General features: G+C 40.8%; 3 protein-coding genes across 8 annotated transcripts in view; 2 read left to right on the top strand and 1 right to left on the bottom strand.

Moving 5' to 3' along the window:
- Positions 1-22,504, top strand: part of inpp4b (inositol polyphosphate-4-phosphatase type II B) — a 341,040-nt gene that overhangs the window by 82,210 nt on the left and 236,326 nt on the right. The window lies entirely within an intron of this gene.
- Positions 12,657-22,496, bottom strand: LOC117815644. The gene is made up of 5 exons (XM_034687463.1): positions 21,825-22,496; positions 21,490-21,651; positions 21,304-21,399; positions 20,616-20,688; positions 12,657-13,474 (listed from the first exon to the last, which is right to left on the bottom strand). Exons 1-5 carry the CDS (start codon positions 22,332-22,334, stop codon positions 13,236-13,238), a joined length of 1,080 nt encoding a protein of 359 aa, XP_034543354.1. The 5' UTR covers positions 22,335-22,496; the 3' UTR covers positions 12,657-13,235.
- LOC117815645 (G2/M phase-specific E3 ubiquitin-protein ligase-like) lies at positions 15,756-18,667 on the top strand. Of its 4 annotated transcripts, none has more exons than XM_034687465.1 (3): positions 15,756-16,101; positions 17,252-17,466; positions 17,818-18,667. In XM_034687465.1, exons 1-3 carry the CDS (start codon positions 16,004-16,006, stop codon positions 18,072-18,074), a joined length of 570 nt encoding a protein of 189 aa, XP_034543356.1. In that variant the 5' UTR covers positions 15,756-16,003; the 3' UTR covers positions 18,075-18,667. The 4 variants fall into 4 exon arrangements, with proteins under 4 accessions (XP_034543356.1, XP_034543355.1, XP_034543357.1 ...); XM_034687464.1 differs by having other exon boundaries at positions 17,243-17,466; XM_034687466.1 differs by lacking the exon at positions 15,756-16,101 and adding an exon at positions 16,943-17,068 and having other exon boundaries at positions 17,243-17,466.

The following is a 22,504-nucleotide window of genomic DNA, read 5'->3' as shown; positions in this document are numbered from 1 at the left end:
TCGATTCGGTTCGGTTCTGGTTCGGTTCTGGTTAAGTTCTGGTTCGGTTCTAGTTCGGTTCTGGTTCGGTTCTGGTTCGGTTCTGGTTCGGTTCTTGCACGGTTCCGGTTCGGTGCGGTTCTGGTTCGGTTCTGGTTCGGGTTCAGTTCTGGTTAAGTTCTGGTTCAGTTCTGGTTCGATTCTGGTTCGGTTCTGGCACAGTTCTGGTTCGGTTCTGGCTGAGTTTGGTTCGGTTCTGGTTTAGTTCTGGTTCGGTTTGCTTCGGTTCTGGTTCAGTTCTGGTACGTTCTGGCTCGGGTCTGGTTTGGTTCTGGTTCAGTTCTGGTTCGATTCTGGTTCGGTTGTTGTGCGGTTCTGGCACCGTTTTGGTTTGGTTTGGTTCTAGTTTAGTTCTGGATCGTTCTGGTTTGGTTCTGGCTGAGTTTGGTTCGGTTCTGGTTTGGTTCTGGCACGGTTCACTTAGGTCTGGTTCGGTTCTGTTTCAGTTCTGGTACCTTCTGGCTCGGGTCTGGTTCCGTTCTGGTTGTGTTTGCTTGAGTTTGGTTCTGGTTCTGTTTACTTAAGTTCAGTTCTGGTTCTAACCCTAACCCTAACCCGAACCCTAATCCAATCCTAACCCAATCCTAACCCTAACCCTAACCCTAATCCTAACCCTAACCCTAATCTGAACCCTAACCCTAACCCTAATCCTAACCCTAACCCTAATCTGAACCCTAACCCTAATCCGAACCCTAATCTGAACCCGAACCCTAACCCAATCCTAACCCTAATACTTACCCTAATCCTAACCCTAACCCTAATCCTAACCCTAACCCTAACCCTAATCCGAACCCTAACCCGAACCCTAACCCTATCCTAACCCTAACCCTAACCCTAATCCTAACCCTAATCCTAACCCTAACCCTAATCTGAACCCTAACCCTAATCTGAACCCTAACCCTAACCCTAATCTGAACCCTAACCCTAACCCTAATCTGAACCCTAACCCTAATCTGAACCCTAACCCTAATCCTAACCCCAACCCTAATCTGAACCCTAACCCTAATCTGAACCCTAACCCTAATCCCAACCCTAATCTGAACCCTAACTCTAATCTGAACCCTAACCCTAAACTGAACCCTAATCTGAACTTAAACCCTAATCCTAACCCCAACCCTAATCCGAACCCTAACCCTGATCTGAACCCTAACCCTAACCCTAATCATAATCACAACCCTAAATTTAACCCTAACCCTAATCTGAGCCCTAACCCTAACCTGAACCCTAATCCTAACCGTAACCCTAATCCTAACCGTAACCCTAATCTGAACCCTAACCCTAACCCTAATCTGAACCCTAACCCTAATCCTAACCCATATCCTAACCCTAATCTGAACCCTAACCCTAATCTTAACCCTAACCCTAACCCCAACCCTAACCCTAACCCTAACCCTAAATTTAACCCTAACCCTAATCTGAACCCTAACCCTAACCTGAACCCTAATCCTAACCGTAACCCTAATCCTAACCGTAACCCTAATCTGAACCCTAACCCTAACCCTAATCTGAACCCTAACCCTAATCCTAACCCATATCCTAACCCATATCCTAACCCTAATCTGAACCCTAACCCTAACCCTAATCTTAACCCTAACCCTAATCTGAACCCTAAGCCTAATCCTAACCCTAATCTGAACCCTAACCCTAACCCTAATCACAACCCTAACCCTAAACACAACCCTAACCCTAATCCTAACCCTAACCCTAATCTGAACCCTAACCCTAACCCTAATCTGAACCCTAATCCTAACCGTAACCCTAATCCTAACCGTAACCCTAATCTGAACCCTAACCCTAACCCTAATCTGAACCCTAACCCTAATCCTAACCCATATCCTAACCCTAACCCTAATCTGAACCCTAACCCTAACCCTTATCTTAACCCTAACCCTAATCTGAATCCTAACCCTAATCCTAACCCTAATCTGAACCCTAACCCTAACCCTAAACACAACCCTAACCCTAATCCCAACCCTAACCCTAATCTGAACCCTAACCCTAACCCTAATCTGAACCCTAACCCTAATCTTAACCCTAACCCTAATCCTAACCCTAACCCTAACCCTAATCTGAACCCTAACCCTGATCTTAATCCTAACCCTTATCTGAACCCTAACCCTAACCCTAATCTGAACCCTAACCCTAACCCTAACCCTAATCTGAACCCTAACCCTAATCACAACCCTATCCCTAATCACAACCCTAACCCTAATCCTAACCCTAATCTGAACCCTAACCCTAATCACAACCCTATCCCTAATCACAACCCTAACCCTAATCCTAACCCTAATCTGAACCCTAACCCTAACCCTAATCTGAACCCTAACCCTAATCCTAACCCATATCCTAACCCTATCCCTTATCACAACCCTAACCCTAATCGTAACCTTAAGCCTATCCCTAACCCTAATCCTACCCCTAAGCACAATCCTAACCACAACCCTAACCCTAATCCTAATCACAACCCTAACCCTAATCCTAACCCTAACCCTAATCATAACCCCAACCCTAATCCTAACCCTAATCCTAATCACAACCCTAACCCTAACCCTAATCACAACCCTAACCCTAATCCTAACCCTAACCCTAATCATAATCACAACCCTAACCCTAATCACTACCCTAACCCTAACCCTAATCACAACCCTAACCCTAATCATAACCCTAACCCTAATCATATTCACAACCCTAACCCTAATCACAACCCTAACCCTAACCCTTATCACAACCCTAACCCTAATCACAACCCTAATCCTAACCCTAATCATAATCACAACCCTAACCCTAATCATAACCCTAACCCTAATCATAATCACAACCCTTACCCTAATCACAACCCTAACCCTAACCCTAACCCTAATCACAACCCTAACCCTAATCACAACCCTAACCCTAATCACAACCCTAATCATAACCCTAATCACAACTCTAACCCTAATCACAACCCTAACCCTAATCATAATCACAACCCTAACCCTAATCATAATCACAACCCTAACCCTATTCACAACCCTAATCCTAACCCTAATCACAACCCTAACCCTTATCATAACCCTAATCATAATCACAACCCTAACCCTAATCACAACCCTAACCCTAATCACAACCCTAACCCTAACCCTAATCACAACCCTAATCATAATCACAACCCTAACCCTAATCACAACCCTAACCCTAACCCTAATCACAACCCTAACCCTAATCATAACCCTTATCATAATCACAACCCTAACCCTAATCACAACCCTAATCACAACCCTAATCCTCACCCTAATCATAATCACAACCCTAACCCTAATCATAACCCTAACCCTAATCATAATCACAACCCTAACCCTAATCACAACCCTAACCCTAATCACAACCCTAACCCTAATCACAACCCTAATCCTCACCCTGATCATAATCACAACCCTAACCCTAATCATAACCCTAACCCTAATCATAATCACAACCCTAACCCTAATCACAACCCTAACCCTAACCACAACCCTAACCCTAATCACAACCCTAACCCTGACCCTAATCACAACCCTAACCCTAATCACAACCCTAATCCTAACCCTAATCACAACTCTAACCCTAATCACAACCCTAACCCTAACCCTAACCCTAATCATAATCACAACCCTAACCCTAATCATAATCACAACCCTAACCCTATTCACAACCCTACTCCTAACCCTAATCCTAATCATAATCACAACCCTAACCCTAATCACAACCCTAACCCTAATCATAACCCTAATCATAATCACAACCCTAACCCTAATCACAACCCTAACCCTAACCCTAATCACAACCCTAACCATAACCCTAATCATAATCACAACCCTAACCCTAATCACAACCCTAACCCTAACCCTAATTACAACCCTAACCCTAGGATCAGGGTGAGAATGGTTTTGTAACAGAAATGCACAAAATTGGGCAATTATAAGGCTGCTCATAAAAACACAGTACGTTAAAGGGTTTTCAACACAAACCATTATTTTTTTCAAAGTTAAGGTAAAATATACGGCAACAAAAGATCCTATATTGAGAGCCGTTCGGGAGTCGAAAGAGCCGGCTCTTCTTTGGGAGCTGAGTTAAAAGAGATGGCTCTCTGAAAAGAGCCGAAGTTCCCATCACTAAAGCTCATGCTTACTACCATTTGCACTCTTAGTTGCCCTTGGAACTATTTGTATTGTAAAACGTATCAATGTGAATACTTCAGACCTGTACCATAGTGATAAACAGATAACACTTCAATTTGAATCAAGTCAATACCACTTGGATACTTTAAAACAGAGGGTCATTTCATTCCTTGTGGACTCAACATGACAACATTTAGACTTTTCAACTAATTGATCTTAAACGCTTTCAGAAAAGTAACAGTAGCAAGACTTACATATCCCTGCAAGCCACCAAATGGTATCATAACAATGGTGTATGCTGTTTTGTAATGACACAGCACAATTTTATAATTTATTAGAAATGTATTCAAATTATTTCACGGACCCCCATGCTATGGTTCACGGACCCCCAGGGGTCCCAGGACCCCACTTTGAGAACAACTGAGCTAGAGTACGGTAATTGAGCTCAGCCTGCAGAGAAAGTTGTGAGGCACAGACCCCCAAGCTTTCTGCCCGACTCCACTGGTCACACTATAACTTAAATATAAGACTCTTTGAATCAATAGAGCACTCTACAAGGTTAATGTACCATAAAACATAAACTATATACCCCCGTTTTCTGTGAATGCATGATTATGAATTGAAGGAGAAAAGATGAGAAAAAAGTTGTGCAGTGTCGCTGTTTTTCCAGCACAGCGTGCACTCAACTTTCAATGTATGGGGATGTGTTTTGTTAATAGGGTCAGGTCGCACGCAGCCATGTTGGAATAATTTTCCAGGCCTATATGTGCTTTTCCAGGACATTTTACTATTTCTCCCATTTTCCAAGTATTTTCCAGTACTGGAAAACTGGTCAACTGTTTTCCAGGTTTTCCAGGTTTTCCAGGACGCGTGGGAACCCTGTGTTTCTCTGCTCTAACTTCTCCAACATGCTTTTCATCCTCACTTGGTCACGTTTCTGGTCTCCAGGGTTTTCTGGGAATAATGCCAAGGCACTTTTGGTCTGATAGAATCAGTTCCTGGACCAGGTCACTTGTCCGCTTCCATCTTTGGAACACCTGTTGGTTTGCCGTGACTAGTGGTCTCATATCTGGGAACCCAAGGAGTGTCCTAAATGACAGTGTGAGGGTGCCTTAAAACCACTAAGCCACCGTCTCTGGTCTAAACAAATCCAGACCACTCTGGACCGGATAGAGACTTTGAAGGAGGACATGCTGGTTCTGCATGTTGGTCATATAAGACAGTATTTTAACATGTTTCCTGAATGTATGGATATATATGAAGGTAATTTCTGATTTAATTCAATAAATATCTCATATATTGCTCCTCTAAGCACAGGTCACTGGTTTACATGACATTTTTTATAACTTTCTCATAACCACATATCAGTCTCTCATCAGCACACACTGCTGCATACTTTGCTTTATCTTTGGTTTTACTCTTACCCAGATCAAACTGTACAAATTAAACCTCATGCAGTAAAGAGGAAAACTTTAAATCCGCATTAAGACCATCATGCTGTAAAAACGTTTATTAAGGTGATAAATCATTTGAGATCTCAGCTCACTGATATTCTCCCATCCCAGTCACACAGCTAGAGACCATCCTAACCAACACACTTCATCTACTGGGTGTTCTCCCTTTGGTTTAGGGGATGACTGGTGCCTGGATACAGTTTAAATGGATCGTGAGATTGGGGCGCTGGTGGCCTAGCGGTCTAAGCGCCCCACATACAGAGGCTATTGTCAGAGGTCGCCAGTTCGACTGCTGCGACTATTTGCTGCATGTCTTTCCCCACTCTCCACTCCCCACATTTCCTGTCTATCTACAGCTGTCCTATCTATAAAGGCCCAAAAATATAACTTAAAAAAATGATAATAACAAATAGATTGTGAGATTGACAGGCAGATTGGTTTTGCAGCAGCATTGATGCAGGCATTGTACCAGACCGTTGCAGTGACAAGGGAGCTGAGCTTGAATGCAAAGATTTCAATTTGCCAGTCGGTCTATGTTCCAACTGAAATGGTGGCTGTGCTCAGCCTCAGAAATAAGGTTTGTAGCTTGGACATCCAGAACTCGGAGTAGGGTTGTTGCTCCTTCGCATTGAAAGGAGCCAGATGCAACGGTTTGGGCATTTGATAAGGATGCCTCCTGGACGCATCCCTTTAAAGGTGTTCTTGGCACATCCCACTGGAAGAAGGCCCTCGGGGTTGGCCCAGAACTCATTGGAGGGATTATATACCCCACCTGGTCTAGAAAGGCCACAGTAGGAGCAGGAAAGTGTTGCTAGGGAGAGGGATGTCTAAGTCATTTTCCTTGGAGTGCTGATTCTGCAACCCGGTCCTGATAAGTGGAAGAAAATTGATGGATGGATGGTTGGTTGTGGAATTGGCAAAGGGACGTTTGCCTCTTCCTATATGCTCTACTGTAGCACTTCTCTGGCGTTACACTCTACTTGTGCTCTTGTGGTTTTTGTAACCTGTGCATGTTAGAGCCAGAATGGCCCACTTTATTTTTTCCGCTGGTCCTGATTTTTATGGATCTCTAAGATAATATTACTGAGTTTGAGACCCATCAGGTCACCAGAATATCCAGCTTTTATCTTAATTGTAAGGATCATGTCTGAATAGAACTTAAAATGTAAGATAAGACTGTACTTATGCTTATGAAGCATAGGGGCGGCTATGGCTCAGTGGGGCGGCTGTGGCTCAGTCGGCAGAGTCAGTCGTCCATCAATCGGAAGGCTGGCGGCTTGATCCCAGCCCCGGCAGTCACATGCGGAAGTGTCCTTGAGCAAGACACTGCACCCCAGATTCAATGTTGTGTGAATGTTTGTGTAAATGTTGAGTGAATGGGTATGAATGGGTGAATGTGACAAGTAGTGTAAAGCACTTCAAGTGGTCATAAAGACTGGAAAAGCACTATATAAGTACAAGTCCATTTACCAGTAACCATGGAAACATAAATGTAGTTACCCCCCCGCCACTACATCTGTAGTCTCTAACATTATTATAGAGGGCAATTTCCCCCCCTATCTTAATACAGCAGCAGGTGATTTCAGTAGTTCCCCTCTGATTTAATGTATGGTAGTGATTAATCGTAGCTGCTGTGTTGTTGACTTGGAAATTACTCGCTGTAAGGTTCAAGATGAAAAATGAAAAAGGAACAAGCTCTTTATTAAGACCTCATTTTACACACTAAGGAACTTGCAAGTTCTTACTGAGGCTTCAAGGCTAGCTTAAGCTGCTTCACAGTAAAAGCCCTAAAATTAGCAGCACTGAGCTGAGCTGTCTGGATTTGTTGTTTATCTTCCATTCTTACAGTGTTTTACATTCATCTAAGGACACACTTGAGTGTACAAACACTGATGCTTGAAAACAAATACACACTCACAGCCAGCCTACATAGAGGAACCTCGTTCACACACATACACACACACTCCCACACTCACTGTCCCTCTGGCCATCCTCTTCATCACTCAGAGTTATGGTAGCTACACTGTGCCTTCCGGAGCAGCCTCAGACTCATCCCCATAGACCTGTCGTACATGGTTCACTGCCTCATTTTCAATTGTTCTTTAGACCCTAATAAATCACCCTCCAATGTGTTTCAGTGTGTGTGTGTGTGTGTGTGTGTGTGTGTGTGTGTGTGTGTGTGTGTGTGTGTGTGTGTGTGTGTGTGTGTCGCTGTGTGTGCTTGAACTGTTCACGTGTTGTGATCTCTGCCGGCTGTTCACACATTAGCAGTGGAGACTCGAAATACTTGACCCCGATGCATGCACCCACCATGCTGCTCTTCATGCGCTCCTTTCAGCTGACTGTTAAAGACTGAATTATGTGAACCTTTTAAGTGAGATGTTTTTCTCTCCTAGTTTCCCTTTATGGCGAGTTTCTTCTATGTCTCTACTCTTTCATTTTCATTCATAAATTTCCACGCTCGTAAATTTTCAGTCTCTGCCATTTCTGCTTCCACACGCCACTGACACTCCTCGTTTTCATGTCACAGCGTCCCACAAATCAGCCCTCTTCCTCCCTCTGTGAACCAGCTGGTGCTTTATCCTGATCTTTATATCTTTTTCCAGGTCTGTATTTCTGCTGTCATTTCAGCGTTGCTGGAGTGTTATGATATACATTGTGTGACTTAAATCTGTCATTTCAATAAAATCTGGTTCTTATGATTAGCAGAACGTCGACAGGGATAATTTTGGGTAAGATCAGTCTATTTAATCAGTATCCTCCAGGTTTGACTATCCCTCATTCCATGACTATAAATCTTGCTCTTGGACAAGATGCATCTTGGGCCCTCTTCACACCAGGCAGTAACATTTGCTGTGGTGACGTTATATATATGTGGGGGTCTCATGTACATGTCTACATCTTTCAGCAGTGTGAGCGAGAATTTTTCTGCTCCACATTGTAAGACTGTCAGAGCAGCCACACGACTAGCTCAAGCACAGCTGAGGCACTGCCGTAGATTTTTTTTTGCCTTGAGCCTGACACGATTTTCAACCGAAACAATCTGAAAATGATGTGTGAAGTGTCAAGTAATATTGACATAAGACCCACAAAATGTTGAGGTGAAACATTTGAGTTTTGACCGCCATTATTGAAGGCTGAATCGATGTGAAGACAGAGTATTTCTGTAACAGTACTGCAGCACATGACACGTTCTCACCATGATGGAAGAGCTGCTGCAGTTCAGCAAGGCAGCTGTCATGTGCTGCTCAGTCAGCATGGTGGACCAAGGCTGATCTCTGTACGACAATGATGTTGGGTGACAGACCATTTGCTTGTCATTCAATCCTGATTTAATACTTCTCTACAGGTCTCGTGAAACCATTTCACTTTTTTCGCCACATCATCACAAGCATATAAAATGTGGTTAATCTGTGGTGTGTATCCAAATACAGGATAAATCACTTCCACATGATGGTTTTGCCAATGAATGTTCTGTACATGTTTATTTACATATATAGAATTTTAATGAGGTCTGAGCACACGTTGGTCACTTAAGATGTGGGGATGCATTCTAATGCATCATAAGGTCTTTGATGACGCAAGGTGGTGGAGTAACGTTTGGTCTCTGTAAATATCACAATGAGAGTAGTCTAGACCTGCTCTTTATTTTTAGGTGTCAAGAGTAGGACTGATAAACAATAAAATAATTTAATCATGATAAATTGCATGGTTGTCCTTTGTTAACTGCAATTGATAACACATTTTTCATCCATTCTAAATGTTCCTTAAAGTGATATTATTCAAGTTTTAATACTCTTATTAACACGGAAGTGGACAAATATGCTTGCTTTATGCAAATGTGTGTCTATTAGTATTGCAAAAATCTCAAACATTGACTTATATTGTCCAGAAAATTCTCCAGAGTAACCAATGCCCCAAAAACATGCTAAAGTATAACATGGCAAATTCAAGCCCAACATGCATCCACTTATAGGCATACTGACCTGAATGTCACATTACTCAGTAATACTAACACAATGTAACGTCCAACTTTACTCTTGTAAAGGTTAACTAAACATTCATGATAAACCTCATGCATCACAGGAACAGACACATTGTACAAAAAGTACATTGGTCAGTTAAATTTTCCGTCATTCCAAGATTATTCCCTAGATCTTTCAAACTTAAAGCGAATAATCTCACACAATATTATTTTGTCTAACCTAACATGGGAGGGAAATAAAGGCCACGCTGGATAAGTTGCAAGAGAGATGCCTGGACCACTTTTGAGAAGAGGAGGAGGAGCTCTCTCTCTTTATCAGCTGTGTGCTTGCCCAGAAAGTGGTATTTGAGTCTCCATATATTCAGGTGATAACTCAATTCACACCCGTTTCTGCTGCACCACTTCCTGATTTCCAAGCTTGTGGCTAAGGCTGGGCTACAGCTTAGATGCGACATATGAGCAAACTTCAGGCCAATAATGTAGTTTATTACTTGTTTAACTGACTAGTAATTTCTTATGCCTACAAGCCAGGGTGGTTGCATTAGATCGTTTAGTAGACTACAAGTGCACATCAGATGATCAATTAGAACAACTTTGCATTGGTTTCCTCCCCACTGCAAGAGGACCAAAACAATTTCCTCCCCACAGCACATCTGAGTCTATATTTAGGAAAGGCACACTACCTTTTGCAGCTCTCGAATCCGAACCTTGTCTCCCAACCACTGGCCTGGGGTCATTCCCACCATAATACAAATATTCAACTCAAATCTTAAGACATTCTCAATGCTCAAAAAACCCCTCAAGTCTACAAACCCAGTGGGTAATCTGGGCTTTTGGCCGGAGGTGTGTTTTACTTGTTTCTTTTCACAAGCCTCTTATTTCCACTTTTCATGTTGTCTCATAGGATGAACTGTCTACACTGGCCTCTGTCAGACCTGTACCTGTAAAGACTAAACTGTGTCGACTCTGGCCTCCAACAGCCCTTTGGCGTTTTACTACAGATGAGACTTGGTTATTCTGTTTAACATTTTGTCTCTAGTGTAGGTCTAGAGATTTTGTGGCCATCCGAGGACAGCATAATGTGGAGTGATTTGGTGGTCTGTGCTTTTAATTTATTTCTATAGTTATTTCTTAAGATACATTTATTCCAGAAGGAATCTTATACATGCTACTTACCATATAAGTGAGCTACAGCACTCTCTGGTGTCTGCCCCTCAAATAGTCAAGGATGGCACCTGTAGTTAAAGGTGACATATCACGCTTTTTTCATCAATATATATTGGTCTAAGAGCTCCCCAAAACATGTCTTTAAAGTTTATGCTAAAAAAAAAACACTTTGAAATCAGATTTTGGCATGCCTGAAAACCCCTCTTCTTCAACCCTGCTCAGAACACTCCGTTTCTCTCTGACCACGCCCCCTCAGGAAGTGGATGTGGCCTCGGCTCTCCAGCACGTTGATCTAATGTTTACATGTTGGCTGAATATACACGGCTGCTCAGAGATCGCGTTACTTCAACCCTCTGAATCTGATCCAGAATTTGATCCTGACGGAGAGGCGCCTGCAGCAGGACCTTTCTGAAGGATTGGTCACAGATTTTGTGTTTCTTGTTGTTTTATTTATCAGTATGTCGACGTGTATCTTGGTACACAGCTACATCTACGACATGTAGCTATGTGGCTATGCTAACTAGCGCTAGCACTTTTCCATGAAAAATAGAAATCATCCACTAGATCTTCAAATCTGCAGACGTGGGGAGTAAAACTGACCTTTGTGTTTATTAAGACAGACGACAACTAGCATGTGTCTCTCTTAAGCTCCTTGTTAGCACACGTGTGCAGGTAATGAAAAACGGAGGAGGAGTTGAGTTGTATTTTATACAGTCTATGGGCTGAACAAGGACCAAGCTCTGACTCCGTGACAGACCGGATATTGTTGTGATGTAACAAAAACACTGAAGTCTGAAACGGCTCACACACACATTTACAGAAAGGTGTAGAAATCAGAACAGGGGCAGAATGTTTTTTTTTTATTCTCAGGGGGTTTGTAGACATGCTAGGGAAACATATTTCAGGTAGAGAACTGTTAAAAAATTTGATTTTGCATATGTCACCTTTAAACTTAGCTAGCCTCCTTGTCTCGTCTTGCCTTTCTTTGATATTATCAGTAAACTTGATTAATTGACATGTATTGGGCTCATGATTGGGTCACTAATTGCTGACTTAGTTTGACATAGAAACAGTATGAAATAAAACTAATTACTAAAAAGAAGACCATCATGACCTTTCTGAATAAAGGAGCTCTAAAAAGTGACCATGTAATCTGGCTATCATGGACTACTAACATTAAAATGAATCAAATCCAGGCCATGCTGCTTCATCTCTTTGGATTTGTGCTGCCTGTCTTGGGGGGCAAAACTGCAGCTTGAAATCATAAGAGTAATACATTGATTTTCTTACATTGACTCTGCAAGTCAAATATTAAATTTTTTGACTCATTTGACTGATGTATATTATACAATACATTTATTTGGAAAAAAGCCCCGTCTTCCAAGTTTTATATTGTAATAGCTGCCACACTGTAAAACCTGGCAAGTTAGTTCAACTTAAACTGTTTGAGGAAACCGATTGCCTTGAACCATTTAAGTTTATTAACTCAAATAAATTAAGGTGAAAGAAATATTTTATTTAAGTAAATATAACTCGTATATCTTAAGTTAATGTAACATTTGTATTATGAGTTAGTAGTACTTATTCCATTTAGTGATATGAAATGTAAAGAATTAGCTTTTTAAACTTAAATGCAGCAATTCATATAACTTATATAACGTGTGTTCATTAAATGTATGTGAATTAAGTAATACTAACTTAAATGCATCTTGTATTGCAAAATCGTTTTACTTAAGTTTAATCAACTTTGTCTTCAAACTGAAATAACTTATTACATTCTAGTTGTGATAACTTAAAATTTGTCAACTCAATTCATTTGAGGAAACCGATTGCCTTGAACTAATCAAGTTGCACAAACTCAATATAAATGACCAATGTCTGATCCAACTTAAATCGTTTATTAAGCTGAATGCTGAACATCAATAACTACAAAACATTTCAATGTTCATTTCAAGTGGTCATTTACACAGGTTTACTTCTGTTTTTCTTTTTAAACATGCCATTTCTTTATGGTAATATAAAACACTAGAAACACCAGGCACAATATCTTACCAATTTCAACAGCAACTAAACACATAGCCTTTAAAAGGAACAATGTGAGACTCTTTGTTTTAGTTTAATGCTGGTCCTCAAGAGCAACATCTACTGAATCAAACAGCTGTTTGGAGGCACATCCGATACACTGAAGCCTCCGCTCTCCTCCAGAGACACAACTCCAGCAAGTTAAGGTGTTAACACATCCAACTATCACATGAGGGATGTGAATAGGACAACAAACAATAGCTTGAAAAGTAAAAATCCTGCACACTACTCTTGCTATGTATGACCAATTTATTAAAAAAAAATCACCAGGCTTCTATCCCTCTGAACCTCAACTGACCCTAGTGTACAGGATTTTTACTTTTCAAGGAACTAATTATCAGGAACATGAAAAACAACAAAGATGCTGATCATTTACTCTAGCTCATTTCTCAATGCCTGCAACTTTGGTTTGAGCTGCTTTCGGCCTTCATCAAGATTAAGGAGGACAACTTGGATAAACTCAAAGAAGCCACTCAGCTTTTCAGGATAGCTCAAATGTAGAGCATACATCAAACCAAACAAAACAACAAGTGAGTCAGTCCATGTTCTTGTAGACATCACAACCTGGCCTTCCAGGATGACGGACACATGCTGTGTGTCAAAAGGAACTCCTATGAGGGGCCGTCAGGGACATTATTCAGAATTGCTTCTCACAAACACATGTGAAATGCTCTTACATACATTACTGAAACACTCTCACATAAACAACTGAAAAATTATTCACTCACACACACTACTGAAATGCTCTCACACATACAAGTGAAACGCTCTTACACACACTACTGAAACGCTCTCACACTTACAAACGAGTGAAATTCTCCTATACACACTACTGAAACGCTCTCACACACACTACTGAAATGCTCTTATACACACTACTGAAATACTCTCATACAAACTACTGAAACGCTCTCACACACACTACTGAAATACTCTCATACAAACTACTGAAACGCTCTCACACACACTACTGAAATGCTCTCACACACACTACTGAAATACTCTCACACACACTACTGAAATGCTCTCACACATACTACTGAAACGCTCTCACACACACTACTGAAATGCTCTCACACATACTACTGAAACGCTCTCACACACACTACTGAAATGCTCTCACACATACTACTGAAACGCTCTCACACACACTACTGAAATGCTCTCACACATACTACTGAAACGCTCTCACACACACTACTGAAATGCTCTCACACATACTACTGAAACGCTCTCACACACACTACTGAAACACTTTCACACACACTACTGAAATGCTCTCACACACACTACTGAAATGCTCTCACACACACTACTGAAATGCTCTCACACACACTACTGAAATGCTCTCACACATACTACTGAAATGCTCTCACACATACTACTGAAACGCTCTCATACACACTACTGAAACACTTTCACACACACTACTGAAATGCTCTCATATGAACAACTGAAATGCTGTCGGAAAAGCAGTCTGGAAAGCAGATGAGATCAGCTGGCAGCAGCAGGGGGCAGAGACAAAAAGCTGTGGTCAAGTCAGACAATTTCCAGCAGCCTTCAGTCTTCTTCTTCTTCGTGTTTTTGTTTAATTGTGGGTAGTTTAATGTGTACTATCGCCACCAGCTATGTTGGAGTGTGGACCAGCCTTATAGGAAGTCATAGAAACATTCACATCTCATTAGAACTTATTCAGATTTATTAATATGTTCTCAGACTCATACATCAGTTTGTACACAGTCTCTCCACTTGATTAAATAATGACATCAAAGTGTTCCACATGTGATTTCTATTCGTGGTTACACGTCAGTGTGACATGAATTCTCATGTAAATCAGCATCTTATCAGTTTGCTGCTGTGTATAAATGAGCTGAGCAGACCTGTCCCTCTAAACCAAATCAATACATGATTAACAGTCAAACACAGAGGAAATAGGAGAAAGGCTATATCATATTATTAATCTGTCAGATACTCAGACTGTCTGGGCTTCACATCTGTACACATGTTTTTAACAATCACATAAGATAAGATAAGATAAGATAAGATAATCCTTTAATCGTCCCACGACGGGGAAATTCAGGTGCCACAGCAGCAAGAAGACAGTGCAAACAAGAACAAAGCGAACAAGAGCAATATACAAAAAAACAACCCAAAATAGTGCAAAAAGGTACAAAGCAAAAGGCAAAATAAACAAGATCCTACAAAAATAGAAACGCCAAGTGAACGAGCATGTCTTAAGAAACTCATGTACAGGACCACACTTGAGTCTGTGTTGGTGTTATTGGTGTTGGTTATAGAGTCTGACCACTGCAGGAAGAAAGGACCTGCGGTATCTCTCTGTGAGACACATCACTGTAAAACCTCAAACCTGTTGACTCCTGGCCCGGCTGCACTAATTTTGTCAGATTGTTGTTGTAGTTAAGCTAAATACGATCTGGTTTTGACACAGTTTGTTTTATTTTGAAAGTCATAAGATGTTGATGTGGTTTCCGTGCACAACTTCCTGTCCGGCTCGATCTGCCCTATGTCTGTCATATATATATATATATTTATATATATATATAAATTTATATATATATATATGTATATGTATATATATATATATATATATATATATATATATATATATATATATATATATATATATATATGTCTGAGAGGATTTCACTTGGTCATATGAGAGCATTTCAGTATGGTGTGTGAGAGCATTTCAGTATGGTGTGTGAGAGCATTTCAGTATGGTGTGTGAGAGCATTTCAGTATGGTGTGTGAGAGCATTTCAGTATGGTGTGTGAGAGCATTTCAGTATGGTGTGTGAGAGCATTTCAGTATGGTGTGTGAGAGTTTTTCAGTCAAAACGGAAGGTGTTTCAGTTAAACCGGAAGGGCTTCCGTTAAAACAACAAACAACAGCGGTTCACGTGTTGATCGCGTCAGCCACTGTTCGCAACAGTAATTTCTGCCCAACAGCCTGGAAGTAGCCTAACCGAGGCAGCAGCGTTACTTCACACTGTACTGGCGTCAGCGGAGACCATCAGAACCTTGTCAAATGCGACAACAGTCGGGCAGCAGCCGACTCCACGCCGCGACACGCTGGTCAGTCAGATTACGTCGCTGTTCCCCTCCGGACAGCACAGCAGCATGACATTGCCCACTGCAGCTCCAGTCCGGAGAGAGTGTGCGCCGCGTTATCAAGCGCAACGCTTCAGCTCTTGGACATCAGGCACAAGGAAGAAAAGGTAGCTATGAATAGTTTTTTTTTCTTCAAAGTATTGTTTAATCCAACGTAACATAACGCAACGCCCTGACGGATGATCCACCCAGTCGCTGAGGCGTCTAGTGTATATGTATATGCATGTAGGTGTCAGCTAGTATTGTTTGTAGTGTTGTAGCATTGTTGCTATGTTAACATACAGGAATGTGAGTCACGTGATAGGACGTCAGCAGGTAGTAAAATCAGCTGTTCTTCACTTGGTGTGTGAATGCGGCTTGATATCGATAAAATGCATTGAGTCGATGTTTTTAGGACTGTAGGAACATTTCACTGCTTGTGTTTTTAGCTGCAATAAATATACACAAACCAGCATTACTTTGGAGAGATTTCCCCTGCGCAGCCTCGTGGCAACTTTACTGTTGTTGGTTTGATAGTCGTTCTACAGTGCAGTTACAGCTTACAGTAGATGTGAGTCAGTTTGGAGAAGCAGCAGGAAGCTAAGTTATAAATGTAACATAACTGCTGTGTAAGAGGGCAGCTGCAGCTAAACATGTTTTATCCACTGAAAGGCTCACCCTAAAGAAAGTCAATTCACATGTCTACTGTACTGTATATCTCTCTCCAATAACTTCCATTTACTAAATGTTTCTTCATCACTTCCATTATGTTAAGTCATTTCTGCACTGTTGTTGCACCAAGCACAATCTAATGTTGTTATTTGGCCATATTAGTTGCTCACTTGAACGGTGCCATGTCTTAAACTAACGTTACTGACTGTTGTTACAGACTGTTACAGTCTGTAAATCCTGTTGTTTTCTGCCCCACACTGAAGCAGTAATATATTTACCAGTGATGATCTTCACTGCATATTACTGCTGAGATTAAATAAATCCTTCATCAGCATTTGAGGTTTTAAGTCATGACATGGATCTACTGGTACAGGACATTGTCATGTTTCAGGTCATCCACAGGGTTCAAGGTCCATTTCAAAGGTATTCAGTGTTAGTTGTTATACAGTCAGATCAATCTCAAAAGGAGTAATAATTTTAACCATTGACCAACAAGGTGTAAGACTAGATTCACAAAATCTGTTATGTTAGTATAAAACCACGGGACAATTTCACAGTGTACAAATTAATTATGGATTGTACTATTATTCCTTGTTGTTTGTACAGGTTCTGTGAAGGACTGAAAACTCTTGGGGTTCTGGACCAAATACGACGACATCCAGACAGCTTTCGACCCCTGTTCTGCTATGAGCCGAACACACTGACTGCTGACCAGGTGGATGATCTTTTCAGCATTCGTCTCTCTCCAGAAGGGAGCAACAAGAGAGCTGCTGAGGAGATGGTTGTTGCTTTCTGGAGGGACTATCTCCAAGATGCAGAAGGTAATTAATGGTTTAATGGTCAAATAAACTAATGCATCTATTTTTTTCGTATCATTCTTTTTATTTTATTTTTGCAAAACATTCCTGTACAACAAACATTACAGATTAAATGTATTCTCTTGGTAGTCGTAACATTATCACAAAGTAACCTGTGAATGTTGGAAGATGAAAGACCTGTTATAAATTCATTGCTATTAGAGGCATTCAGATTTTAGATGTTTTGATTTTGAGAAGTGAAATACTCTTACTGAACAATTTAGTTCAGTATCAGCTGATGTTAATTGCTTTAGAGATGATTCACATACACATTCATTGGCCCAACTACCACTGATAATATTTTTGTTTTTACAGAAGAAGAAGGGCCATCCAAACTAGAGAAGATATTGGCCTTCACAACTGGAGCATCTGTGGTACCACCTATCGGCTTTTCCCCAACTCCTTCTGTCCAGTTCATTCACAAAGGAGATGATGGCTTCTCTACATCAATGTTCCCTCTTGCCAACACATGTGTTAACTGCATCAAGTTGCCACTACATGTGTCTTACCAACTGTTCAAGGAAAAGTTTGACTTTGCATTAGGAAACACATATGGGTTTGGCAGGGCATGAACATGTCATGCTCTGAAAACTCGAGACTACCTCTGCCTGATTAGGTCTCTGTTTGTCTCTCTTGAACTGTATTTGAATGTTCGTTCCTTTGAACAAATGTTTATCATGTTCATTTATTTTTCATAAAATGTTTTACAATGTTTTAACCAAACTTTAATTCACAGAATACACTGCACAAGTGAAGAAAACATTTTAGCAAACCTTAACATAACTCTCATGTTTATTGAAGAAAGTGCAGAAGTGAAGCAAAAACATCTATTCCATGGTTCCCATCATTTTCAAGTGGGTTCACTTGTTGAATAATGTTCATTGTGGTCTCATTAATGGTTACATCTATGTCTGGGATCACAACATTATTATTAGTTTGAAGTTCAGGTAATGGCCCTTCTTCATCAATGCCATAGTAGTTGTTGGCATCAAAAATGCTGTTTATAGCTGGATGGATTCCTGCATTATTAATTACACCTGAATGCCACAGCTGAAGAGGTGTCTGCCCCCCTTGTGTGGAGAGGCCATGGTTGTTCCATTGATTGATGAATTCTGTTACTGCTCTATCAATCCTTGGTAAATAAACATAATGCAGACAAAATAAATGTAGTTCATTCAATGAATCCAGTACACCCTGTTCTTCCATGAAGTTAAATATGTTTATAAAGTGTCTAGATACAACTCTATTGAGTTCTGCCCATAGTCTCTCAATCCTTTGGTTGTGTACTGATACACCTGTAATAACACTGTTCAATCCTCTTCTTTCCAACATAAAACGGGCAACATTTATATTTTCCATACCATGATCACATCTGACCCTTAAGGGCAAGCCAAAGTCCTGTACTCCTCCGAGAAATAATGACAAGACAGTTGAGGCTCTGTTGTTGGACAAGCACCGTAAGTATATAATAGTCCGGCTGAAGCCATCCACACAGCCATGAAAGACCATACGCCACCTGACCAGCTTGTGGTTGCCATCAAAATGCCTGTTGGGAAGAAAATATATACTTAAAGAAAAATAAATATATATATCTATATCTATATAGATATATATATACATATATATGTGTGATGCACACACACACATACATATGTATAGATGTACTTGTTTTCCTTATACAAAACATATACTTACCATAATTGGTTAGGGGCTTGAACACTATAGACTCTTCGACGTATAGCAAGACGACGTCTAAATGATCGCCCAATAGGGTCCACTTGATGCAGGCTCTGTCTAACCCGCCAGCGCTGAATCCTCAAGCCACGTGATCTGAGGCTTCCAAGAATGTATGCTTCGCCTGCATTTGGAGTGTTCTGTAGTATATTAGTTACAACTCTGTCCAGGTCTTGAGTTGACAATACACAATACATTAATGGCTCAACTCCCAGTCTTTGTCTGTGTCTGTACAGTGTTCTTCGACTAATTCCAAAGCATGATGCAATTCTCTGCCATGACATACCGATGGACACACAGTGAGAAATTTGTTCAGTGGCTATACTGTATCTGGGCCGTCCTGGATTGCCAGTCAAGATTGTTGGAGGTGTCAAATTTGTGGTCACTTCAGTGGATCTCTGTCTGGTCTCATGTTCATGCAGCAAGTTGCGAAAGCATCTATACAATGATCCTAGAAGGTTACTGACATCCCTATCATCACACACAGCTAGAAATGCGGATAGAGTTTGAGTATGCTCATTAAGCTCTCTATAAAGCCTCTCCTGTTGGAAATTGTCAGCCTCCTCTCTTTGCAGCCTCTCAATGCATTGCAGAGCACTAGTAAAAAAAACGACAACATCCTCCTCATTGCCTCTCACTTCAAAAAATAAAGCTTGGACTTGAAAAACGAAGAATATCAGATGAACATACATTGTGGTTGAAGCCTAGGCTGAAGTACTTCAAACTCAGCAAAAATACATGCAATTCCCTGTGTGGAGTCTTCCTGTTTCTGTCAGATGACAGGAAGGCCTTCCTGTTGACCAGTAAACAGTACTGTATTCAGTATTGGACTGTTAAAGTTCACAATTCTATATCAGAGTATTGCAGTAGTGTATAAGAGCATTTTACTAGTGTGTGTGAGAGCATTTCAGTAGTGTATGTGAGAGTATTTCACTAGTGTGTGTGAGAGCGTTTCAGTAGTGTATGTGAGAGTATTTCACTAGTGTGTGTGAGAGTATTTCAGTAGTGTATGTGAGAGTATTTCAGTAGTGTGTGTGAGAGTATTTCAGTAGTGTATAAAAGAGCATTTCAGTAGTGTGTGTGAGAGTATTTCACTAGTGTGTGTGAGAGTATTTCACTAGTGTGTGTGAGAGTATTTCAGTAGTGTGTGTGAGAGCATTTCACTAGTGTGTGTGAGAGTATTTCACTAGTGTGTGTGAGAGCATTTCACTAGTGTGTGTGAGAGCATTTCAGTAGTGTGTGTGAGAGCATTTCACTAGTGTGTGTGAGAGCATTTCAGTAGTGTGTGTGAGAGTATTTCAATAGTGTATATAAGAGCGTTTCAGTAGTGTGTGTGAGAGGCAATTCTGAATAATGTCCCTGACGGCCCCTCATAACTCCTGTCAGTCCCTCATCTTCAGCGACCACTGCCACCAAAGCCACAGCTTCCTCCTGGGACACCTCAAACTCGTCCTGGGGAAAAAGAATGTAATTACTATCTGTGAGGAAGAATTTGAGAATAACAACACTTATAGATTTGTAACCCCTACCAGATTTTAATATGCAAGTGGAAGCAACATAAAAAAAAAATAAAACAGGCAAATGTGCCAAGATGGCGCCACAGATGGTGGCCACGGTATTGCAGTACTATAGTATTTTAGTATGTTCTTATTATGTTTATTGTAAATATCTAATGTTGTACCTGTACATAAGAGAGCACAGTTAACCCAAGCTATATTCCTTGTGTGTAAGCATACCTGGCCAATAAATCTGATTCTGATTCTTTAGTAAGTTACTATGAAACCGTTCCTACTGTCTAAAATAAAGCTGATAACTTCACACAGGAATTGTATGTTTTTGTACAATATTTTTTCAAATTAATATGGTGCAACTGTACAAGTTACTTTAGCTGGAACATAAAGGGTTGATGAAAACACAGACCTAAAGAGTGAAAGGACATAAACAGTGATAACTGATAACAGTTAACTGCTCAAAAGGAACGTTTATGGCAGTTTCTAATAACTATGTTCAGTGATGTTTCAGTTTGAAGTTTTGAGGTATGGACATTGTAAGAGGATAAAGAATTACCGTGCAAGTCTTGAATATGTCTGACGAATCCTCTTTCAGGTACAGTGTTAGGCCGGCAAGGGCTGCTGTTCTGGCTGCAGTGATGTTGTTCTTGTCCTTTTGAACAAAGACACAGAATACATTAGCTGATGTTTAAGTCAGCTGTTCACATACATTTTCAATGTAATGTAATGAAAATGTGTTCACCTGTTCTTCATATGCTGTCACAACCTCCTGCAGCTTATCTCCAAAACTCCCAGTCGTCTTCTTCTTGTACAATTTCAGCAGCTGTGATGTGTATTTATCCAACGCAGAATAAAAGGAAAACTGCAGATTTTGATTGGTAATCCGATGGAATTCGCAGTAGAGCTAGATAGAGAAACAAACAAACCAATTACCAAAATGACCTGGATTTGATAATAATCAAAACTGTAAACTGGGTCAGGTACTGTTGTATATAACATTAACTTTTTCGACAGATTTATCTTATTGTCTTGTCAGCTTTTTAAGTGATGTTTTAAAGTTGAGAGTTTTCTACTCACCTGGGCTTCACAAAAGAGTGCAGGCCATCTGTCCCTTAGTTCAGCAATCGGAGGAGAAGAATTGATGACTTCTTCCCGCCTTAGTGAAAAGGTACGCTGCATTTGTTGGTTGATGAGAAGCATGTCTCTTTCAGCAGAAGTCTTCTTGAACTCCTCCACCATGTTAAGCCTCAATATCTCCAGTGTGTCCTTTGTTTCACCAGAGGGATAATTGGGAAGGAAGTTCACTTCTCCTCTTCTTGGTCTTTTGATGTTTGCCCTGGAAGGTGTGCCATCTGGGTTTGTCCTGCTACGCTTGCCTGCATTTACAGCCACATCTTTTATACCAGCCCTGCAAAGTTTGGTCCTGTAGTTGCCCATCTTAAAGCGAAGGCTGTTCTTCCAACCCTCACACCCAGTTTTGGAACCTTGTTCTTTGAGACAGGGGTGTTTCCTGACTAAAGCCTCTGCAGCCTTGCCAATCTGTGAGGTACTAGGATAAGCTTTGTGCTTGTATATTTCAGCTGCCATGACATCAAGTATGTTGTGTTTTTGATCTCTGGTCAATCGGAGACATTTCCCTTCTCTCTCAAATACAGAGTTGCCTTCTCTCAGAGAGTACTCTACCTCATATGAGAATGTTGGAACAATGAAGACTTCTGGCCACCGGCAAAGACGCTCAGGTGATTCAGTATTGTCAC

The sequence above is a fragment of the Notolabrus celidotus genome, chromosome 7 (assembly GCF_009762535.1).
Source record: "Notolabrus celidotus isolate fNotCel1 chromosome 7, fNotCel1.pri, whole genome shotgun sequence".
In the NCBI taxonomy this organism is placed as follows: Eukaryota; Metazoa; Chordata; class Actinopteri; order Labriformes; family Labridae; genus Notolabrus; species Notolabrus celidotus.
Note: the sequence above shows the minus strand (reverse complement) of the source record. Positions and strands in the feature narration are given on the sequence as shown.